The following is a 22349-nucleotide window of genomic DNA, read 5'->3' as shown; positions in this document are numbered from 1 at the left end:
TAATATAGCTTTCTATAGGTAATTAATTTTAACAACAGACAAGGTCATAGTAGCATTTAAATATAAAGTATGTATTTATAAATTAATAAATACTAAACTATATCCCCACTATTTGGACTATTTGGACTATTCTCGTACCCACTCCTGTGACTACGACCATTCGTAAGAGTTTGGATTGGTCATATTAAAAATATTATGACTAATGTTATTTAAAAAAAAAAACGTATGTATAAAACGATATGTCTCAAAATTGAATGAATTTGCGTATATTTCAAACATTTGTGATTTATTTGTTTAGCTCAGAATCGTAATCAAAAGTTTTAATGAGTTCTAACAAAAAGGATGCTGGGTTCATGTTCACTGTTCAGTGATTGAATCAAAAATCGTTTATTAAAATTTGAAAAAAAATCGCCTGGTCTGCAAATAGATTACTTTTTTAGGTAAAAGTACGAATTGGACGACGCCTGAATCTTTAGATAAAGTTTAAATTTAGTATAATTCCTTTTATATTTTTATAATATTATGTAGTTAATATAATAGCTGTAGGTAAACCAATTAGTCACCATTCTAGGCATTATGTTTAGCTTTTTTTTACATATTTTCGTTTATGTAGTAAAATTTTTCAAACAAACAACAGCATAGAGTTGTTACATACAACTCTATGCTGATATATATATGATAAAATTTTAGTAGAAACGCCTACGACGTAGAACGTAGCACTTCTTGGATCGAACGCTACAATTTACACTTTCAGTGATTGTGTAATGAATATTGTATGAATGTAACGGATTTGTTGTAGAAGTAACGCAGTAAGAGGTTTTCCGTGAAAAGCTAATAAATCTTCCATGATTTTCGTTTAGCTTTTATTACAAACCAGCTTTTGTCTGCAGCTTCTCGAGGGTAGCATATTCTTCAGAGACAGTTCTCTTTCTGGTTAATAAGTTATTTACTTACCTCTACCAAGAAATATGCTCATCAGTTTAATACTAACAAGACGAGGTCCCCGATATCTGACGTCACCCTGGCTTTTTAACTCACGATCTCAGGGGCGCCCGGACTGATACACTCAGGCCAAAACACCCTTCCCGAACGGCCTTCTAAGCCGAGGTCCGAGTCTCAGAGGAGACGCCCTTAGAGAGTCGTTCCGCCCATCTACTCTGTTTCTGACTTCGGGCCCGGTGACGCTGCTGAGGTTCCATATGGAGCCTACGGCACTAAATCAATCAGAAAAAAATAATAATACTAACAACGTGAAAGTTTATGTCACATAGAAATAAACTTTTGAAAGTTATAATATTAGGGTTTCTCTGCGCGATCGAATCAGAAATGAGGAGATCCGCAGATGAACTAATGTCACTGATATAGCTCAGCGAGTCGCGAAGCTGAAGTGGCAATGGGCAGGCCACATAGTAATTTTAATGAACAATTAAAAAAAAATATAAAATATCATCCTAAGCCCGCCGTCCCACATTGGCGTAGCGTCGTGCATCTAAGCTCTATAACTGTAAGAAGGAAGCTTTGAAAATTTTAAAAAAAATGTATGGGAATGACGTTCATTATCGACAGGTCACGTGATCAAGTTGTTGATCGTATCTGTCATTTCCATACATTTTGTTGGTTTTCGAAATGTAAGCGTTTGTAGAAAGATAATCGAAATGCCACACGACTAAGGTGAGGTTTTCTTAATTCAACAATCCGACAAAGACATACCGCCAAGCAATTTAGCATACCGGTACGATGTCATGTAGAAACCGAAAGGTATGTGGATTTTCATCCTCCTCTTAACAAGTTAGCCCGCTTCTATCTTAGATTGCATCGTCACTTATCATCAGGTGAGATTGCAATTAAGGGCTAACTTGTAAAGAATAAAAAAAAGGTACTTGCACAGTTTCAAAAAAGCTGATATTGACGATTGCGATGAAAAAACGCAGAAAATTCCTTTTATGATACGTAAAGAAACCTTGCGAGATACCGTAGGAAATCTTCAAATCTCATTCCAGCGAATATTACACAGTGCACGGGCATACGCTGCCGGTCGGTGTGGCAAAAGGAGAATCATTAGCATTTTTATTACTATCGTAAAGAAGCGTGCACATTTATGCAAGTAGTGAATATTCATGTGGAATCTCGAGTGTTTTAAAATTGTAGCTCCTAACGTGACTAACTTTTTCACATCTTGCTTATGAAAAACAAATACACCTTTATCTTATAAGCAGTTGCACATAACTCTATTTGTGTGACGGGTATCTAGAGCTGAAGAGTTTGTTTGTTTGTTTCCTTGAACGCACTAATCTCAAGAACTACTGGTCCGATTAAATAAAGATAGCCCATTTATCGAGAAAGGCTATGGGGTATATTCCTACGGGAACAGGAACCGCGCGGGTGAAACCGCACTATCATCTAAAAAGTTTTATGGGGTAGGCAAAAGTTTTAGAAACCCTGAATAATTGCTATCTGTATGCTATGCTATCGTAAAGAAGTGTACACATTTATGCAAGTAGTGAATATTCATGTGGAATCTCGAGTGTTTTAAAATTGTAGCTCCTAACGTGACTAACTTTTTCACATCTTGCTTATGAAAAACAAATACACCTTTATCTTATAAGCAGTTGCACATAACTCTATTTGTGTGACGGGTATCTAGAGCTGAAGAGTTTGTTTGTTTGTTTCCTTGAACGCACTAATCTCAAGAACTACTGGTCCGATTAAATAAAATCTTTCAGTGTTAGATAGCCCATTTATCGAGAAAGGCTATGGGGTATATTCCTACGGGAACAGGAACCGCGCGGGTGAAACCGCACTATCATCTAAAAAGTTTTATGGGGTAGGCAAAAGTTTTAGAAACCCTGAATAATTGCTATCTGTATGCTATGCTATCGTAAAGAAGTGTACACATTTATGCAAGTAGTGAATATTCATGTGGAATCTCGAGTGTTTTAAAATTGTAGCTCCTAACGTGACTAACTTTTTCACATCTTGCTTATGAAAAACAAATACACCTTTATCTTATAAGCAGTTGCACAGAACTCTATTTGTGTGACGCGTATCTATAGTAATATTAAAGAGCTGAAGAGTTTGTTTGTTTGTTTCCTTGAATGCGCTAATAATCTAGAACTGCTGGTCCGATTTAAAAAATTGTTTTAGTGTTAGATAGCCCTATTATCGAGAACGGCTTATAGCCTATATTTTATGGGGGTAGTCAAAATTTTAAGGAACCCTGATCTAACTTTTTATTGAATTCTGTACAAGTTAGCCCTCGGTAAGGTAGGGTGGTAACTAGCTACGGCCGAAGCCTCCCACCAGCCAGACCTGGACCAATTAAGAATCTCAATCTGCCCAGCCGGGGAACGAACCTAGAACCTCCATTATGTAAATCCACCGCGCAAACCACTGCACCACGGAGGCCGTCAAAATATAATATTAATAATATCTATAACTATTATTATAATTTCATAAGTATCTATAAAACGCTAAAAGCTCTCAACTGCAAAGCGTGAAAAAATACAGTAGAGTTAAGTTGAAAAATGTTTAAATTTGCAGTGGAATTAATTAAGCATCTCATTTTATGAAATCAACAGTAAACTTTGCTGCCGACAGTTACCTAATTAGTTTTCCGTTTTGCAATCGAAACCTGTTCTTTTCTATTGCAACATTTTTCATATCTATAAGTAACTTCATGTTTATAATACGTATCTACATAATAAATTGATTTTCGAAAGCAAGGTAAATTATAAAAAATATACAACAAAACATACTTTGTTTGCTTATCTTTTTGTTTGATTATGCACCACTCGTACTAGTAATGTTCACGTAACATAAGCATTCAATTCCTTATAATTTCAATAAATATGTATATAATATAATAAGGACCGGGGCACCGGTCAAATTTTTAAATTTAACAAAAAAATTTTGTAGCAATTTACTACAAAGCTACCCACTTACAAATAATTTTGAACAAACGTCGAATATATTATGATAACATACATAACATAGTCTCGTTCACATGTGCCATTTAGGTCAAAAAAAGTTCTCCGTCTCTAATAAAAATGGCTGAGGTGTCATTAAATTCGGAATTAAATGTAGATAGTTTTTGAAAAAATTGGAGTACCGCTCGCAAAAATTGCACACGTTATAAATAATTAACTAAAAATAAAAGAAGGGGTTCGGTTTCGAATTATAACTCAAAAACTATTTAAGATAGTTCTAATCTGACAAAAGATTCAAAAAAGTAGCCTTTGTGTTACTCCAGAGTAAAATCTATTTCCATTCCAAATTTCAGCCAAATCTCTTCAGTAGTAGCGGCGTTAAAGAGTAACAAACATCCAAACAAACATCCAAACAAACATACATCCAAACATCTATACAAACTTTCGCGTCTATAAATTATTAGTAACATTGGTGTGCATAAACAAACCTATATGATGGCAAAAGTGCAAAGATAGCGATAATATTTACTTTGATTTAATGAATATATAATATTAAAAAAAAAATTACGTTTCTCACTTACAAAACGCCAATTTCATTTTGTAAGGGCCTAATATATTATTTCTTAAGTAGATATTACACTAAATCTCTCATACAAAGTTAACATCACTTGTTTTGTAAGGTAAATAGTCACTTTAATGAAATTAATAATTGAGTTGAGTTAAATTTATGTTTGAGTTGAAAATTATGGCACCCAATATTGGCTTTCCTGTAAGTCTCGTAGCCTTATATAGAGTTTCCGTGGTTGAGATTTCAGGCAATAAATTACTTACGGGAACGTAAATTGATATTGGAGTTATTATTTTCTACATTGAATACCGAGTTTAAAACCATTTATTTCTGTTTTGTTACCTGAATTATATTTTTTGATTTGACAAATACGTAGAAAAGAATCATATTTTTTTTTCATTATTTGTGTACCAATCAGAGTCAGTATCGGTGTATACGGTATACGTATACGGGTATAATATTTAGCTTATAGCCTTCCTCGATAAATGGGCTATCTAACACTGAAAGAATTTTTCAAATCGAACCAGTAGTTCCTGAGATTAGCGTGTTCAAGCAATCAAACAAACCAAACTAACTCTTCAACTTTATAATATTAGTATAGATTGTTAACTTATTTATTAGAAACTCAATGAGGAAAGGTCGTCGTACGTACGTCAGAATCTTAGACGATACTTGGCGACGACATTCACCCGAGAGAACATCGTCAACGGCCTACGGCAAATATGCATGGCCACGTATTTCTAAGTAAGTAGTTTTAAGTAGCTTCAGGAGATTACTTAGGTGGTGATTATATCTAACTTGCCTTTTTAATATAGTATAGGTATAGTGTAAGCTCAAGCTGACATAGCTCAACGAGTTGCGAAGCTGAAGTGGCAATGGGCGGGTCACATAATTCGAAGAGCCGATGGACGTTGGGGTCCCAAAGTACTGGCGACTCCGCACCAGATAGCGCAGTATTAGTCGACCCCCTAACAGGTGGACTGACGACATCAAGCGAGTTGCAGGGGTTCGCTGGATGAAGGTGGCTCAATATCGTGATGTTTGGAAGTCCCTACAAAAGACCTATGTCCTACAGTGGACGTCCATCGGCTGATATGAACATAACCCTCTAAGTTTTGCACCTTGCCAAACTATGATATTTTAATAATAGCATATCGTCTGAAATTCTTACATACTTATTTCCTGGAACCAAAAACGGAATCTACACAGAGCACCGATAGTTATTAAATGTTAGCCGTTACAGTCGGTCTGTGCACACGAATATTCTTTCATGTCTACTCAAACGTGGGATACGCGAGCATTTTGAACCATTCAGTGAAAATAATCGGTACAGTAAAGCACAATCGTCGTCTGGCCGGCTGCCAAGCCTTGGCAGCTCTAACGTTCTCCCTATGTCCCTGTGTAACAGTGCAATAGAATTACCGGTATAACTTTCAGCGCCTTGAGTTACCAATAATAGTAGGGGAGCCCGGGATGCTAAATTTGTAGTCACCAAAGCGTCATGTGAATCGATTAGATTTGGTAGATTAAATCTGTAAATCAAGTTATCGCTCTAATAAAAGCCCTAAAACAAGTGTTACATATAATTGGTTAAGTGTTGACATATAATTATATAAATGTTATGTGCGCCTATTGTTTATATAGATATCAGAATTATTACATGTGACATATTTTATTTTATTTTTTAATGTTTAATATGGGTATTGTTGGCGTGCTTTTCTACAAATAAATAAATAGATGATAGAAAGAATAAATGGTTATATATTTTTTTCGCTTTCAACGAAAAAGAACTACAGACTTTAAAGGAAAATTTTTATTACTTTGTCTTACTGAAATCATCAGAGAACAATTATTAATATAAGCAATTATACAGAAGATTATTTTATTCAAAATATCTAAAAAAAATAACCTCGCTCGTGACACGATAACAGAAATATAAGGGTTTTATTTTGGAACCATCCCATTCCATTACATTACGCTGAAATCGTCAGATTTTTGAAATGTACACCTTTTAGCTATTAACTTACCTACCTTATCTTAATCTGAAGTGCTGGTTGAGTATTAAGTTTTTTTTTGATTGCCCTAAACGTATTGGTCATAATAAGGGTTTATAATTGGTGGATGTACTGAACAACGTGCAAGGTAAAGGTCCCTTATGTTCATCTGCCGCGCTCGAGTAACTGCAAAAATCCCCTCTTCGGCTCCCCTACTATAACGTCTTACCGACATGTATTGTGTTACTGAAACAATTATGCTATTGTTAAATTTGTTGCAATATGTTCGAATAAAGCATTGAGAAATAATATTTTCCACCGATGTTAAATTAATTTCGATATTGTTATTCAATCAGTTTTATTTTATAACTAGCCGATGCCTCGCGGTTTTATCTGTGTAGTTTCTGTTCTTGTGAGTATACAAAGAAAAAATATAACCTATCACACAAATATCTATATTAAATATCCAGTGGTGAAAGAGTTTTCAAAATCGGGATCAGTAGATCCAAAGATTTATAGCCTCAATAATTCAACGGTAAAAGCGGTCAGACTCATCACTGAGGGGTGATGCTTCGATAGTCCTCTTTGGTCCATCGACGTACCCACTACTCGTATGGGCCAGCGATTGCTGGCCAAATGTGGATTAGCTGGACTATTGGGCTAACCCCTCATTCTGAGAGGAGACTCGAGCTCAGCAGTGAGCCGAATATGGGTTGATAATGACTAATTACTAAATTTTATTAACGAAACGATTTGAACAACTCGAGGTCTTGAAGTAGGTATGTAAATCACATGTATAAAATCTGAAGTTAAAAAGATTACTCTAGAAATACGACCGCACGAAATTTCAAGTCCGCACTACGTTTCCCAGCAAGTGGAATTAGTTCCACAAGAGACGCTATGTAACGTCTAGTAAGTGTTCATTGTGTTTTTTAATCCTATAATGTGGAGCGATGTTAACCATTGTCGTACCGCGCAGTACCTAATTGCGTTTTCTTACGACGGCACACATTTTCTCTGCTAAGACAAACCTACATTAAATAACTTTCGTTTGTTCTGTGATTAGCTAGTCTTGTAGTCTATACTTATAATAAAGCTGGTCGAATTTCATATATTAATTCGAAATTTGAGATTTTACTTAGACCATTTGTAACAACAAACGTCACCGTGGCTTAGAGTACTACTAGCGCCATCTAGAATCTATACCACTAAAGCGAATTCAGTATATTTTGTACATTCTTTACAATGAAGATATTTTTAAAAAATTTGCTGGGGGGCATTACATAATCGATACTGAAGCTAAAAACATTTTTTTTCGATTTTTTGTCTGACTCTCAGTCTGTCATAAATATCATAAAAAATACAAATAAAAACATAAATTATAAAAAAATTCAAATTAAAATGTGATTCAAAAATTTTTAAAATTCATCCCCTATAGTGGTGAAATAGGGGTTGAAAGTTTAGATAGATTTGAACACAGGCGACGTGGGCGTCCGCTAGTTAATCATATACCTTAACTGTATTTTAAGAAATTAAATATCCCGTGTCTTAATCGGTGAAGGAAAAACATCGTGAGGAAACCTGCATACCAGAAATTATCTTAATTTTCTGCGTGTGTGAAGTCTGCCAATCCGCATTGGGCCAGCGTGGTGGACTATTGGCCTTACCCCTCTCATTCTGAGAGGAGACTCGAACTCAGCAGTGAGCCGAATATGGGTTGATGACGAACTGTAGATAAGGTATATGATTCGAGTCTCTGGTAAGGCCTACTAAAATATAATATACTTCTTCTTAATATGTTTTAATTTCTCTTGTTTTTGTCATTGTGGTGTGCAAATATATCTGTTTGCTTCGTCATGCAGCATAATGCTGAGCTCACCTTTTACAACCTTTTTCAAGGTTATGATAAACATAACAAAGTGGTGTTTAATGCTTTCACTGCGTCAGTATGGTCTTGACATGTCCAGGTGGTTAAGGCATCAGACAATACAATTAGTTTAAGACCTTGTGATGTGTGGCACCACTTTAAAATAAACGTCTTTTCTGTACTTATTTCAAATAAAGTATAATCTATTGATATATCTATACTAGCGGACGCCAGCGACACCATTCGTATTAAATTCTGTTTATTACAAATCCCCTAAAATATTACAAGTATGCTTTGCTCCAAGATTTATGTCTACACCAAATTTAACCAAAACAGTTCTTTGTTTTGAAACTGAAAAGGTAAGAAACTGACAAACAGACTTCGTATTTATAATATTAATATGGATTGGAATGTCTGCTCTTAGAAAAAAATCTCAAAAGATGCCTGAAAACGGGAAGCTTACTTAAGGGCGGTATTAGTACAACCCCGCACCTCAGAGTGCACGTAAAGCCGTTGGATCTGCGCCTGATCTCTTTCGGTCTTATCGGACTACCGTCTCATCGGAATAAGAGATTGCGAGAGCATGCATGCAATGTTTTGTGTGCACCTATTTACGCACTTTAGTATCTCCGAGAACAGAACAACAAGACCAAGAAAAGTCGTACTTCGCTTGCTATAAAATCATGTCACCGGTTTTATCTAGCCAACCCATTCGAATTGGAGCAGCGCAGAAAGTCTAAACTCATCACATCTCATGATTAGATTAAAACGGAGATAGCCTCTAATGGGTGTAAGGGGGAGGCTAGTGGGGTGTAAAGCGAGGCTAGTACCAGTCAGCCTCCCAAACTGCCACCTGCTCGTGGTGCACCCTGCAGATGGAACAACGAGGCTCTAGCGACCGATAAATGGCGGTATAACCATTTCAATTCAGCTAGACTTCATAAATATGACAGACTGGTGTCGGGCAGCAGCGACACCGGTGCGAGAAGTCTAGAACTGCGAATGACAGACCCGCATGCCCAGCGTGGTCATTCTTTGGGCACCAACCTTTTACAGCCAAAAACAACCGTTTTGTTTGGAAGTCCATGCAAGAGGCCTATGTCCAGCAGTGGACGTCCATCGGCTGATAATGATGAAGATGTTGGAGATAGCCTCTGCCGTTAAAAACAGGCTTATGAAGTCTCCTATAGAGTCCTGGGAAAATACCACGGGCCCCCGATTCAAAGAAATCCTAATCTGTGAGCTTAGAAGTAATTAAATAAAATTAACCTGACGATTTTTGTGAAGCTATTTTTTTTTAAAGAACAACTGTTGAGTTTTTTGCCGGTATCTTTTCAGCAGAATGTGCCTTCCCAACCGGTGGTAGAATCTTTACAAATAGTCAACTGACGTATCAAAAGTGCTTGTAAACTTAGCCTACTTGAAATAAACGAATTATGAATTTTGAATTTAGAAGCCACATTTAATGAATATGTCACGAGCCTTATAGATTGTATAGCCACAGCCCTTGAGAATCATCATCATCATATCAGCATACCATCACACCTGATGAGAGGTTAACAAAGAATGTGCTTTCCAGTGCGGGTTGCTATTCAAACACCCTTGTGCTGCCCTTAAAACTATTTGAAAATACAACGTAACCCAGGTTCGACAAAATACTCTCTACGTACGTTTCACCCCGAAACCGGAGCATCCTCAGGAGATGTTGACTCTACAACGTGCATTTTTTTTGCAATTGCACGTTGTAGAGTCAACATCTCCTGAGGATGCTCCGGTTATTAATAATAAATTATTATAGAATAAATGGAAACACACTGGCCTTTTGCCAAAGAGGTATGTACTAAAGACGGTGCCCTGTTTCATCCCAATTGACGAATTTCGCGAAAATTAATTTAAAGACGTTAACAAACTCTCCCCGAATGTTGTTTCAAATTCCGGGCTTTGACGGGATTAAAATGGCCGCCTCTCTAATTACATTTACTGTAACCCTCTTACATAAATATTTAATACTACTCAGATGTTTATAGCGAGTAGTGAAAGTGAATATTAAGTAGACGTGTACTTAGTTGATTGCCTTCAAGAAAGAGTATTTATCACAACATACGGACTGAATGTAAAATATCATGAATAATATTATCTTTACCAATATTAATGAACAATAGTCGGCTCACTCAATCAGTCAGTCGGTGCTGGAATGGCGACCCGCACCGGAAAGCGCAGTGTTGGTCAACCCACAGTAGGTGGACCGAAGACATCAAGCAGGTTGCAGGGACCCGCTGGATGCGGTGCGCTGGCGGCTCGAGATCGCTTTGTTTGGAGGTTCATGCAAGAGGCAGTGGACGTCCATCGGCTGATAATGATGATGATGATGAGTCGGCTCACTGTAGAGCACGAGTGTCCTCTCAGAATTTTATAAAGAGGTAAAACTGTGTGTTTGTTAGGCTGTAGGGGTGTTGGTTACCTCTGGATCTACTGAACCGATTTTGAAACTGATTTTACAAATAGAAAGCCAAGTTCTTTCGGAAACTTCACGGATGGAGTCCTGTAGTGTCTTTTAGTGTAAAATAAAGTTCAGTTCACTTTACTTCTGTCTTGACTTCAATACTCGAACTTTCGAAATGTCAAATCTTTAGGAGTGATGTAAGCAGCTGATTATACTGCACAGCTGTTTAAAACAAATATGTTAACGTTTCAGTAAGAGGCGTCTAATTAACCCTAGTCTCAGACCTTAAAAGACAAGATTTACGGTCTAGACCTAAAGACAAGTTCCTAAACAACAAAAAAAAATTATGTACCGTCGTCCTCATTTTTTTCAATTATAGCTACGTACGTATAATACTAATACGTACGTATAAAACTAGTACTTATAATAATAAGTTTTATTATAATCGTAGTAATACTTATAATTTTACTCCCACCTTTTAAAAATTATATCGAATACGCTTTATAATTGAACAAAATGGGTAGGCACCCTTTGAAACATCTGCTTAATCTGCCCCTAATAGTTAATGGAACAGGTGACCCTTGTAAAATGTATTTGCACGCAAAACGCAAAAACAATTTCAAACATTTTGAACCATGAATAGGAAATAAGGATAATAAATAGAAATAATAAGGTTTTATTAAACCTTAACAAAGCCTAATTGTAAATAATGGCCCTATTGGAAAACCCCGACTCTGTCCACTTTAAATTCTTTTTTACTTTTACGGATTACTTAAATCTGATCTTGATGGAACAAAGTCTATAATAATAATATGTTGCACTTTGCTAAGTTTACTTATGAAAAATTGCATAAAAGTCTGTTAAATAAATCCGGCCAAGTGAGTGTCGGGCCGCGCAATGTACGGTTCCGTAGTTAAGTTTAAATCCCTTATGTAATGCACAAAAATACCGATAACGATACCTCACACCATGGAATAGAGCATTAATTTCCAAAATAGTCCAGGTGGACCTCCAGGGGCCCAAGAAAGACTCGGCAGGGATCTACGTTGACGTCTGGGCGGGGGTCCACGAAATTTCATACCGAATGGGGAGTTTTTTTATATGAAATAATTTTGAATTGTTTAAAATCTCTTACTCCGTTAAATAGACTAAGCCGTATCGGAAATTAAAAAAGTTAGGATCAGTATATTTAAATTCCTTTTACAGAGTAAATCCCGAATTTGGAATTAGACCATCCAAACATATTACCACAACTTAATAATAATATTTTAAATCCATGATTTATGTAGATAACTAAAATCAAAACTAGTGTTTGTCTTTCTGTGTTTAATCCGGTAAAAAGTTTGCAATAAAACTCAAATTTCTCTCGACCAGCGAAATGAATTCAGCTCATTTAATAAAATCAACAAGAAACTTTCTGGCAAACTGTTACAAAAGCAGTTCTCTTTCCGTTTGGTAATCGAATGCAAGTTAGTCTTTCCTACTGCTTCCTAGAGTAAAAACTTTGCGTATTTACTTTCAATCGAATACTTTTTATCGCAAAAGCTTATATTTACTAGCGGACGCCCGCGACTTCGACCGCGTAGAAATCAATGTAAACTTTCAAGCCCTATTTCACCACTTTTGAGTTATTTTAATTTTTTTTTATCCCATTATATTTCGTATTTTTTTTAGGATTTTTGAACAAATTTTTATTACGAATACCTATGCAGTTCTATGTGAATTGTAATGTTTCAGATGCACACTTTTAAGCAAAATAAAAAAAAAATTGGTTTACTGACGATAGTTGAACGTGACAACGTCTTAAGAAAATACTCATGGAATGGTCGCATTTTTCAGAAGAGCTCGTTCGTTTTTCTAAAATACTGTTTAATAATCTTCATAGACCAGAATATACTTATTTCTTGTAAAAAAAGTTGGCAACCCCAGAGCGAGGGAACGACGCATGACGTCATCATTTTTCGAGTTCGCATCTAGCTTCATCAAATTATAAGACGTTGTCACCTCATAATGCTCAGTAAATGGAAAAAAGCTCAATAGGTATTTCACAATCCTAACTAACCACTGGATAAATATAACAGGCAATATATTGTATATTCCGAAATAATCATTAACGGAATATTCTATTTTCGTATTCATAAAAAGGAATTGAGGGAGATTTTCGCAATACCAAGATTTAAAAACGCGGCCCCGTTTAGATTTATAGCTAATTCAAAAATAATATTTACGCAGGGATTTCCTTTTATCTTTGGACAGAAATTACAAACCATTACGCTACTACGACGTAATTTGCGGTTCTCATATTTAACTGAAAAAACCAGACGTAACTTTTAATGAACAAAAACTTCAAAGGACCAAAATAGGTACATACTCGTATATTTAAAAATTTGAGAAGCATTCGACTTCGACATACCGTGACATCCATAGTAACACTAGGCGACTTCGTCCACCCTTAGACTTCGTTAATCCAGCCCTGTCACAAAATACATTCTTAGTGGACGTCTACTAACTATGAACTGCCTGCCAAATTTCATCTTAGACGTATAAAGCGGTTTTCGCTTTTACATAAATCATCATCATATCAGCCGATGGACATCCGCTGCAGGACATAGGCCTTTTTAGGGACTTCCAAACATGTCATCCAGCGAATCCCTGCGACTCGCTTGATGTCATCAGTCCACTTGGTGGGGGTCGACCAGCACTGCGCTTACTAGTGTGGGGTCTTACCGCTTCGCAACTCGTTGACCTATGTCGGCGACTTTGGTTCTTCTAAGTACTAAAAAATCTTCGCCCTGATAGGTAGGTGTAGTAGGAATTGGACCCCCCTGTTAAAGGAAAATTGATAGTGGACCATTAAAAATATACTGATGATGATGATTATAGATATTACATTCGGTAATAGAAATATAGGATCGTGTTCAAAGCATCCTTACGGATAACGAAAATTTCCTGTTTGCAAAGTCAGCGGCGCGGATCTACTGTTACGAATCATTAAACCGCATTATGTTGGGGCTAACTTGGTAATACCTTAATCAATATTATGTTTCACTAGCTGACGCCGTACGGTTTTACCCGCGTGGTTCCCGTTTCCATAGGAATACGGAAATAATATATAGCCATAGCATTTCTCGATAAATAAGCTATCTAACACTGAAAGAATTTTTAAAATCAGACCAGTAGTTCCTGAGATTAGCGCGTTGAACCAAACAAACTCTTGAGCTTTATAATATTAGTATAGATATTACGTACTATAGTTAATAGTTTAAGTATACCGACGTACCAATTCATAAGCCTCAACGATTGACGTATTGATGCTAGACTCGTAGATATGAAAGAGAATACTCATGATGAAAGTCATATTATAAGAAGAATGTTATATTAATGATGTTACAACCTTGTTAAAATAGGCAGATAGTGTCAGTGTGTGATTGCAATAATTTGAAAAAAAAGCGTGTGTTAGCTCCGACGCAAGAATGGAGTTTACTCTTTCAGATCGACTGTCTAAATATGTGTATGTTGCCCCGTACCGTACACTATGTACGTCTCCGCCTGAAAAATGAAAGATGCGCAACCGAGGAGCAGCAGGCCGCGGCGTGCGCGCTCAGTTCGCAGGTTGAAAGGTGCGCAGAATAGGTTCCGCACAAATATATTTAATTTCCTAAAATGCACACAACTAAAAAGTTGGAGGTGCATGCCCCGGACCGGATTCGAACCCACACCCTCCGGAATCGAAGGCAGAGGTCATATCCACTGGGCAATCACGGCTCATTATTATTTTTTTTATACCGGGGGCTATATATGATAAAAATTTTAATAAAAAAAATGCAACCGACTTCCAACTAAAAAATTAACCTAAACTAAAAAGCAAAAAATAACATCTTACTTATGTGCTACCTTCTGATCAGTTTGAAGGCGGTGCCAAGCCAGTGATGTTTTAATTTAAGCCGTTTAAATTACAAAATTTCTGTGGTTCTTTCAGAAACGGCTTTAATTAAAACATGACACTGGATTGGCACCGCCTTCAAACTGATCAGAAGGTAGCACATAAGTAAGATGTTATTTTTTGCTTTTTAGTTTAGGTTAATTTTTTAGTTGGAAGTCGGTTGCATTTTTTTTATTAAAATTTTTATTTTTTAATTTTTAGTGTTAGCACACCCACTGAGTGTGAACAAAAATTAATAAGCAATTAGTTGAAACGTTATTTTCTTATGATAAGTATCTAAGTCCTACAATCCCAATTTTAAAAATACTACCTTAACTCATATACAAAATTTCACTCCCCCTTTATCCACACGTAATATGAATATTCATAAAATCGTGAAAGGTGACTGTCCTCCGTCTTCATCACCAGACCCCCTATGCAGTCACATTCTCATCAATATAAAATTTATCAAGTCCAAACACAAGGTAGCTACTGTGAACCGTCGATGAGTTCCCTTAACTCTCCTTAATCTTCGTCACCAGACCCCTAATACAGTCACAACCATCTAGGTGGAAAGTTCTCATCAATACAAAATTATCAAGTCAAAACACAAGGTAGCTACTGTGAACCGTTGAGGAGTTCCCTTAACTATCCTTCGTCTTCATCATCAGACCCTTAATACAGCCACAACCCATCTAGGTGGAAAGTTCTCATCAATACAAATAAATCAAGCCCAAACAAAAGGTACCTGCTGTAAATCGTTGACGAGTTCCATCGTCTGTGTTTCGGCTCCATCATCAGACCAACTCCAGACCTTCATAAAAGTGTAGTGGTTTAAAATACCTTATGGAAACACTAACAAACGCACTTGCCGTCCCTATAATTTTCGAAAGTTCCCCTCGATTTCTCCAGGATGCCAGCATCAGATCCTGACATGAAAAAAATGGGACCACCCTGGAATAGAACCCTTCAAAACAAAAAAAGAATTTTCAAAATCGGTTCACAAATGACGGAATTATCGCTGGACATACATAAAAAAAAAAAAAAAAAACATACATACAGCCGAACGTAGAACCTCCTCCTTTTTGGAAGTCGGTTAAAAAATCGATTCTTATGAAGTAAACTCTAAAAACATTCAAGTACAAACAAATATAATATAGTATACAGATTTGAATAAAACTAAACCAATATTTATAATTTTTCCACTCTGGAAAAGCTTTGTTGACACAGCCCCATACAATTTATTGACACTCCACCGCTCTTGTACCAGTTTATATATCGAAATATCGTTGCAGCGATAACTTTTGACATGTTACGTATTGTTGACAGCGCTTTAACAAGCTATCGGCGGCGGCGCTATGCAAAAAATGGGCATACCTACTCTTTTATGCGGTTGATAGAGAGTCGAGTTCACTGAAATATCTCAATAAGCGAATATTGGCAAATAAACTTTGTTTTGGTAAACATAACATCAACCCTATAGTATTTTTACCCGACTACAAGAAGGGTTATGTTTTTCGCGCGTATCTTGTATGTATGTTTGTATGTATGTTTGTATGTATGTATGTAATATTCTTTATTACCACATATCTTCCAAACCACTGAACGGATTTACGTAATTAGGATATCGTTATATTTGTCTCAATAACCCAAGTGTTCTTAGATAGGTGAAACTAAAAAAAAATAACAAGACGACTGTGAGACGCTATAGACTCGAGGTGAAAAAAAAACTTTTTTTTCTAATATTGCAATATGGGTGTCAAATTTAAGAGCTTTTTGTGACGATTCTAAAATGGTATATCATGGCCATGTTAAAAAAAACTACAATTAGAAAAACGTTATTTATTAGTTGTCTATACAAAATACACGCGGAGGGTGACTATAGGTGCGAGCAGGTTTGTGAAGTGAATTTATAAAATAGACTAAATTATATATTTTGATTATAAAAATCGGCTAAGTGCGAGTCGGATTCGCCCACCGAGCGTTCCGTAGATTTTTTTGAATATTTGCTTAACCTCGGTTGGACGTATAAATTATCGTACTTTGTAATAAACGTAATAAATAAATCCGAAATTAACCATCTATCGTAACTAAAAAGTGTGAAATTAATTTATTTAATTAATTAAACAAATAAAAAAACCCGACTGCATAAAGTATAAAAAAACTAAAAAGAAAAAAAACAAGCTCAGTCCAGAAGTGTAGAAAGCAATTAGAAAACAGTCGGGACCTTAGATATTGGAGAGGATGATTTTCTTCTACATTATTTAATAGGTCCCGACTATTTGCTTCTACCCGACTACCCGACTATTTTCTAATTGCTTTCTACACTTCTGGACTGAGCTTGCTTTTTTCTTTTTATTTTTTTTATACTTTATGCAGTCGGGTTTTTTTATTTGTTTAATTAATTTATTTATTTTTATTTTAATTTTAAAGATTTCCTGTTAATATGCACGAGGTTTTGATGAATCAACTGCGTGCAAATGTCAGCGTCAAAGAAAGATCAATGAGAGTAAAAAATATGAATGAGCGGCTAAAGTGATAACTAACAACAACATAACACTTTTGCCACATGCGTCTGTTGCAGCGGTAACTCGATCGGATATTCTTCAGACGGGAACACAATAATGCTTGATAGCAGAAATAAGTATTGAGTAAATTAGTCTCTGCCACGAATAAATCTACTACTAGGTACTAATTTCAAAATATACTCTGGAGAAAAGTAAGCTGATTAAAGTGTTTTTCAGATAACATGGGCACGGTGACAATTGCCTTGTGACGTTCTATTATCGTGAATTGCAGCAAACTTACAAGAGTGAAACGAACTGTCACGTATATCACCATGCTATCTGAAAAACACTTTATATGAGCTACTTACAGGCTATCAATAACTTTAAATTAACTACCTACTACTGGTGCGGCATACGTAAATAGATGCCGTATACTTAGTTAATGTGCAAATTACTGTGTCGTTTAAAAGTAACATCATCTATACTAATATAAGTACTAAGTACCTCTTTATAATATCTCTCTGGATCTACTGAAACTATTATAAAAATTCTTGTACCACTAGAAAGTCACGTTATTTGTGAGTGTCAAAGGTTATTTTATCCCTGTATTATTAGGGGAACGGGAACTACGCAGGCAAAACCGTGGGGCATGTCCTAGTGTTACATATGGAGAATGTATACACCATGGTACACAGCACTACACGCGTAAATAGGGTTTGTCGGGTTTGCTACGTATTTTTAAGTATGGCGATCCAGGATTTTTTTCTTAGTGTGGTCTAAAGTCCACACTATCGAGAAATCACAACTCGAGAAAACCCGGACTGGGTAATCATAACAATATTTCAAGCCTACACGAACTTTTCCCTGTGCAATATTCTAAGGGAAAACTTTTACATACTGTCGTACTCAATGTTCACACATCATTAAGTTTCTTTATCTCGTAAGCGTACTATACCTACTAAACTGAAGCAAAATTGATTTATCTATCGAAAAAACCGTGTAGCCAAATCTCTGCGTGGGAAATAAATACATGAAAACAGGACCGACCGAAATTGAGTTTTTCCGACGCGTCGCCGTTGCGGTAAACGTTTTTTCTATAAAGAACGATACTTGCGATGGTCATACTTACCTCATTTTATAAAAGAAAGTTTGAAAGCCCATGCTCCTAGCACAGATAGGTAAGTAAAGTATGTATGCTCCTAGCATTGGGAAATACAGTAGTTCTATTATGGAGATTGGACCGGTTTAATTTTATGTTATGTTTTACAGGATATCATGAGAAATTACATCTTTAGTCCACGGACTCATAGTGTGATGTATAGGCAATTTAGTAAGCAGGTTGTTCATGTAATAAAAAATCGTAATAATGGCGACCTTAGAATAATTAACTGGACAGTTTGAATTGACTTCCGAGTCGGACATTAACATGGGAATTTTGAATATCGTAGACTTGTATTATATGATTCAGTATCTCAGTTAGCTTCGTAGTAACCTTTGGCTGGAGACCTTTAAAGTTCTTTTTAAAAAAATTATAAATGACTGGGGATATAATTTATCATACAATGCCGGGGAATATTAAAAAAAATACTCTTTATACTTAGGCGGGTCTGTACCTTTAGTACTACTACTACTACTACCTTCCAAATACATCAAGGTCCAAACTCCATAATAATTGGCTACCGTACTTAGCTATGATAGGAGCATAGGCCAATAAACCTTCAGTCTTCATTAAATGAAATAGGTATGTCTGACTATTGTAGACTCTCCGTCCAATATAAAAGGAAGTTGGACGTTTGACATTTAAATGTGAAAGGCCTTTTTTATATAGCGATGAGAAGCGGTATATGAAACGAGGATTTTGGGATTTGCACATCAAAAACGAACAAGGTGTTAATAAAACATCGTCAGTGATTTTGTCTTAATTAAAAGCTATAATAACTCAATGGTTCAGCAGAGCTGAGATCCTAGTGAACGTGTGTTTGATTCCTGTTCATTTAACCTAAAGGAAAAGTTTTTCTTTTAGTTGAATAGAAAATGAAAAGTTTATTAGAGAAATTTAACTAAATAAACCGGGCATACGATTCGATGGTTCTTGTTCTCGTTGGTTACTTTAAAAATAATTAATTTATTAATATGAAAAAAGGTTTCATATACTACGAAAATACTAAACATTATTGTAATGAATACATTTAATAAATATATAATTGGTTTGAGGGACAAAATTAACACAGTCTAGAACAATTAACTGAAGCGTAATTCTGTAACGATGTTTTTTTTATAACTCGACAATATGAGTTTCGTGTAAATATCTTTCTTGGTCTAACATTATACAATAGATAGAGAGCGATAGACACAATCGAAGTTCACACTGCCGAGTTTATAAGCATCAAAGTCAAAGTCAAAAGTCGAAATTTATCTATTTCAATTGGGCTTAGTTTACAAGCACTTTGGAACGTCAGGCTATTACCTATTACATAACGTTTTAAAAGTATAGTTATTAAATAATGGTGTTATTTATTCGAACACTTAAAATTAAACTAATACGGGTTCCAAACGGGCCGTGGTCCGAGAACAGAGCCTACAACAAACAGCATTTTTTTTCGTTTATCGTTTCGTTTCGTTCGTTAGGACATTTCAAGTTTATCGTTATAGAATAATATTGATTATTAAAGTACAGGTTAACGAGCCGTGATAGCCCAGTGGATATGACCTCTGCCTCCGATTCCGGAGGGTGTGGGTTCGAATCCGGTCCGGGGCATGCACCTCCAACTTTTCAGTTGTGTGCATTTTAAGAAAAATTTATATCACGTGTCTCAATCGGTGACGAAAAACATCGTGAGGAAACCTGCATACCAGAGAATTTCTTAATTCTCTGCGTGTGTGAAGTCTGCCAATCCGCATTGGGCCAGCGTGGTGGACTAATGGCTTAACCCCTCTCATTCTGAGAGGAGACTCGAGCTCAGCAGTGAGCCGTATATGGGTTGATAACGACGAAAGTACAGGTTAAGGAATCCACTGGCGCAAATAAAAGCCGATCTCAAGCCGATAAATGCCTTTAATATTGTTTTATCTGGCGGTGACGTATTTCCACAAACGAATAACCGCTCTGCTAACACCTGACGAATAAAAGTTTATTGGTATTGTTTAATAGTCTTCCAATATAAAGTATATGAGAGCGAAAAATATTCGTTTTATGTACTTTTTTTTCGGAATATCATGTTTTACTTGTGATAGACGATATCTATTGTGTATCGATATTATCTTGTTGAATGGGAAGCACTCGTTACCCGGCGTTTTGATTCCTCTATTAAATTCGAAAAATCAGCCACATTCTTCTCTATTTTTTTTAACAGCTTGACTTTGAAGTTTTCATTCAATATGGTTCATTCACAGCTCCAACGGATTACAGACTTTTGTAGGTCATTAACGTCAACTTGATTCCTACTTATTCCTGAGAATTGACTGACAGGTGGATAGTACATTATGATATAAGTGCGGTAAGTTGAAAATTACAGCCGAGGCGATTTTGCTGCTCAAGCCAAAGGTGAGAGCAATAGTAAGGAAGCAGAGGCTGTAATTATCAAAGCGCACGTATGTCAACGACGTTTTATAACACACTGTGAAAACACTTTCTGAATATGAATTTGCATCCTTGCCTGTTTTCCCTAATATGACATTTTAGACAAATGCGTCAAAAACAGCCAATATTACTAATAAAGTAAATTAATATTTTTGTGTTTCTGATACAGATAATCAGTTATATAGCTTTTGTATCGTTACTACAGCTCCTGTCGTAATATTAACTACTGACAAAATCGTATCAGGATATTTAATAACATAATAATTATATTTTTACCTAATTTGAATATTACATAACATGTAGGTTTATTACAACACACTTTATGCTTAATATTCAATACTTTTATAGTTATTTTACAGTTTACTATTAATACTATTTTTACTTAGATACATCAATTAACATATCAACCATACAACCGCCCTTAGACCTCTTTAATCCAGCCCTTACATATCTCTGTAAAATGGAGTAACTTCTCCCGTTTTCTTAACTTTCCCTTCGCTACTCTGCTCCTATTGATCGTAGCCTGATGAAAAGTATACTTGAAACTGCCCAGGAGTATGAAGAATAATTTGTACCAAGTTTACATACATACAGACAGACAATAATTTTACTGATTACATTTTTGGCATTAGTTTCGATCACTAATTACCCACTGATAGTTATTTTGGAAATATATTTAATGTACAGGACTGACCTCTCTACAGATTTATTATAAGTATATTGTACTACAGGCGCCAACGTGAATTTCTAATTTAACTAAGAGCTCACTGCTGCCTACATCTGCATATTACATCAATTACTTACCACACAACGCTATCAGCGTTAAAATCTTCATTGTCAAGTCTTGGAACACTTATCTCATTACATAATATAGTTTACAACTTCACAAGCACTTCAGTTAACAAAACAGTCACAAACGTAAGATCACTGTTTGTCTTTTTCTTATTTTCATCGTTGACACGCAAAAAAAAAAAACTTTTTTAATAAACACAAATTTTTCGTTCACTTTACGAACTTTTCGTTCGAATTTCGACCGAATGTTGACAGTCACTTTGTTTACAAGTCACCGTTCGAGTCCGTATTCCATTATCGAATGTTGGTACGGAGCGTGCGAGCCGCGCCGGCCTTCGTCTCTGAATGTCCTTGGTTTTCCCGCTAGGGTAGCGTCATGCGCAATGCACGACTTCCGAAAAGGGTCCTTAAGTGGATTAAGTTTTTTAAACTTTGACAATTGATAAAACGAAATCGAGTAGACAGGATCAGTGAGCAAAAAGTTGCAAGTGAACCATTTTTTACATGCGGGTTATTCTATTATTTGTTTCAATATTTATCGTATTTTTGTACATAATATTGAATATGTTACTACTCTTATGTGTATACTTCGTATGTAGGTACTATAAATTACCTTGTTGATCCAGTGGTTGCCGATGTCGCTTCGGATGACGAGGTTCTGGGTTTATTTCGCATTAAATTATTATTATTATTTTTTTATTCTATTCAAGTTAGCCCTTGACTACAATCTCACCTGATGGTAAGTGATCA

At 35.9% G+C, this 22349-nt stretch overlaps 1 protein-coding gene across 1 annotated transcript in view; it reads right to left on the bottom strand.

Moving 5' to 3' along the window:
- The window catches only part of LOC112053581 (uncharacterized), a 95167-nt gene extending 73236 nt beyond the window's left edge, over positions 1-21931 (bottom strand). The window contains exon 1 of the mRNA XM_024093043.2: positions 21612-21931. Coding sequence (XP_023948811.1) covers positions 21612-21642 — 31 coding nt within the window. The 5' untranslated portion in view covers positions 21643-21931. The remainder of the gene's footprint in view (positions 1-21611) is intronic.
- Positions 21932-22349: the final 418 nt, after the last annotated feature.

This window comes from Bicyclus anynana, chromosome 11 (assembly GCF_947172395.1).
Source record: "Bicyclus anynana chromosome 11, ilBicAnyn1.1, whole genome shotgun sequence".
Classification (NCBI taxonomy): Eukaryota; Metazoa; Arthropoda; class Insecta; order Lepidoptera; family Nymphalidae; genus Bicyclus; species Bicyclus anynana.
This window is presented reverse-complemented; position numbering and strand designations above follow the sequence as displayed.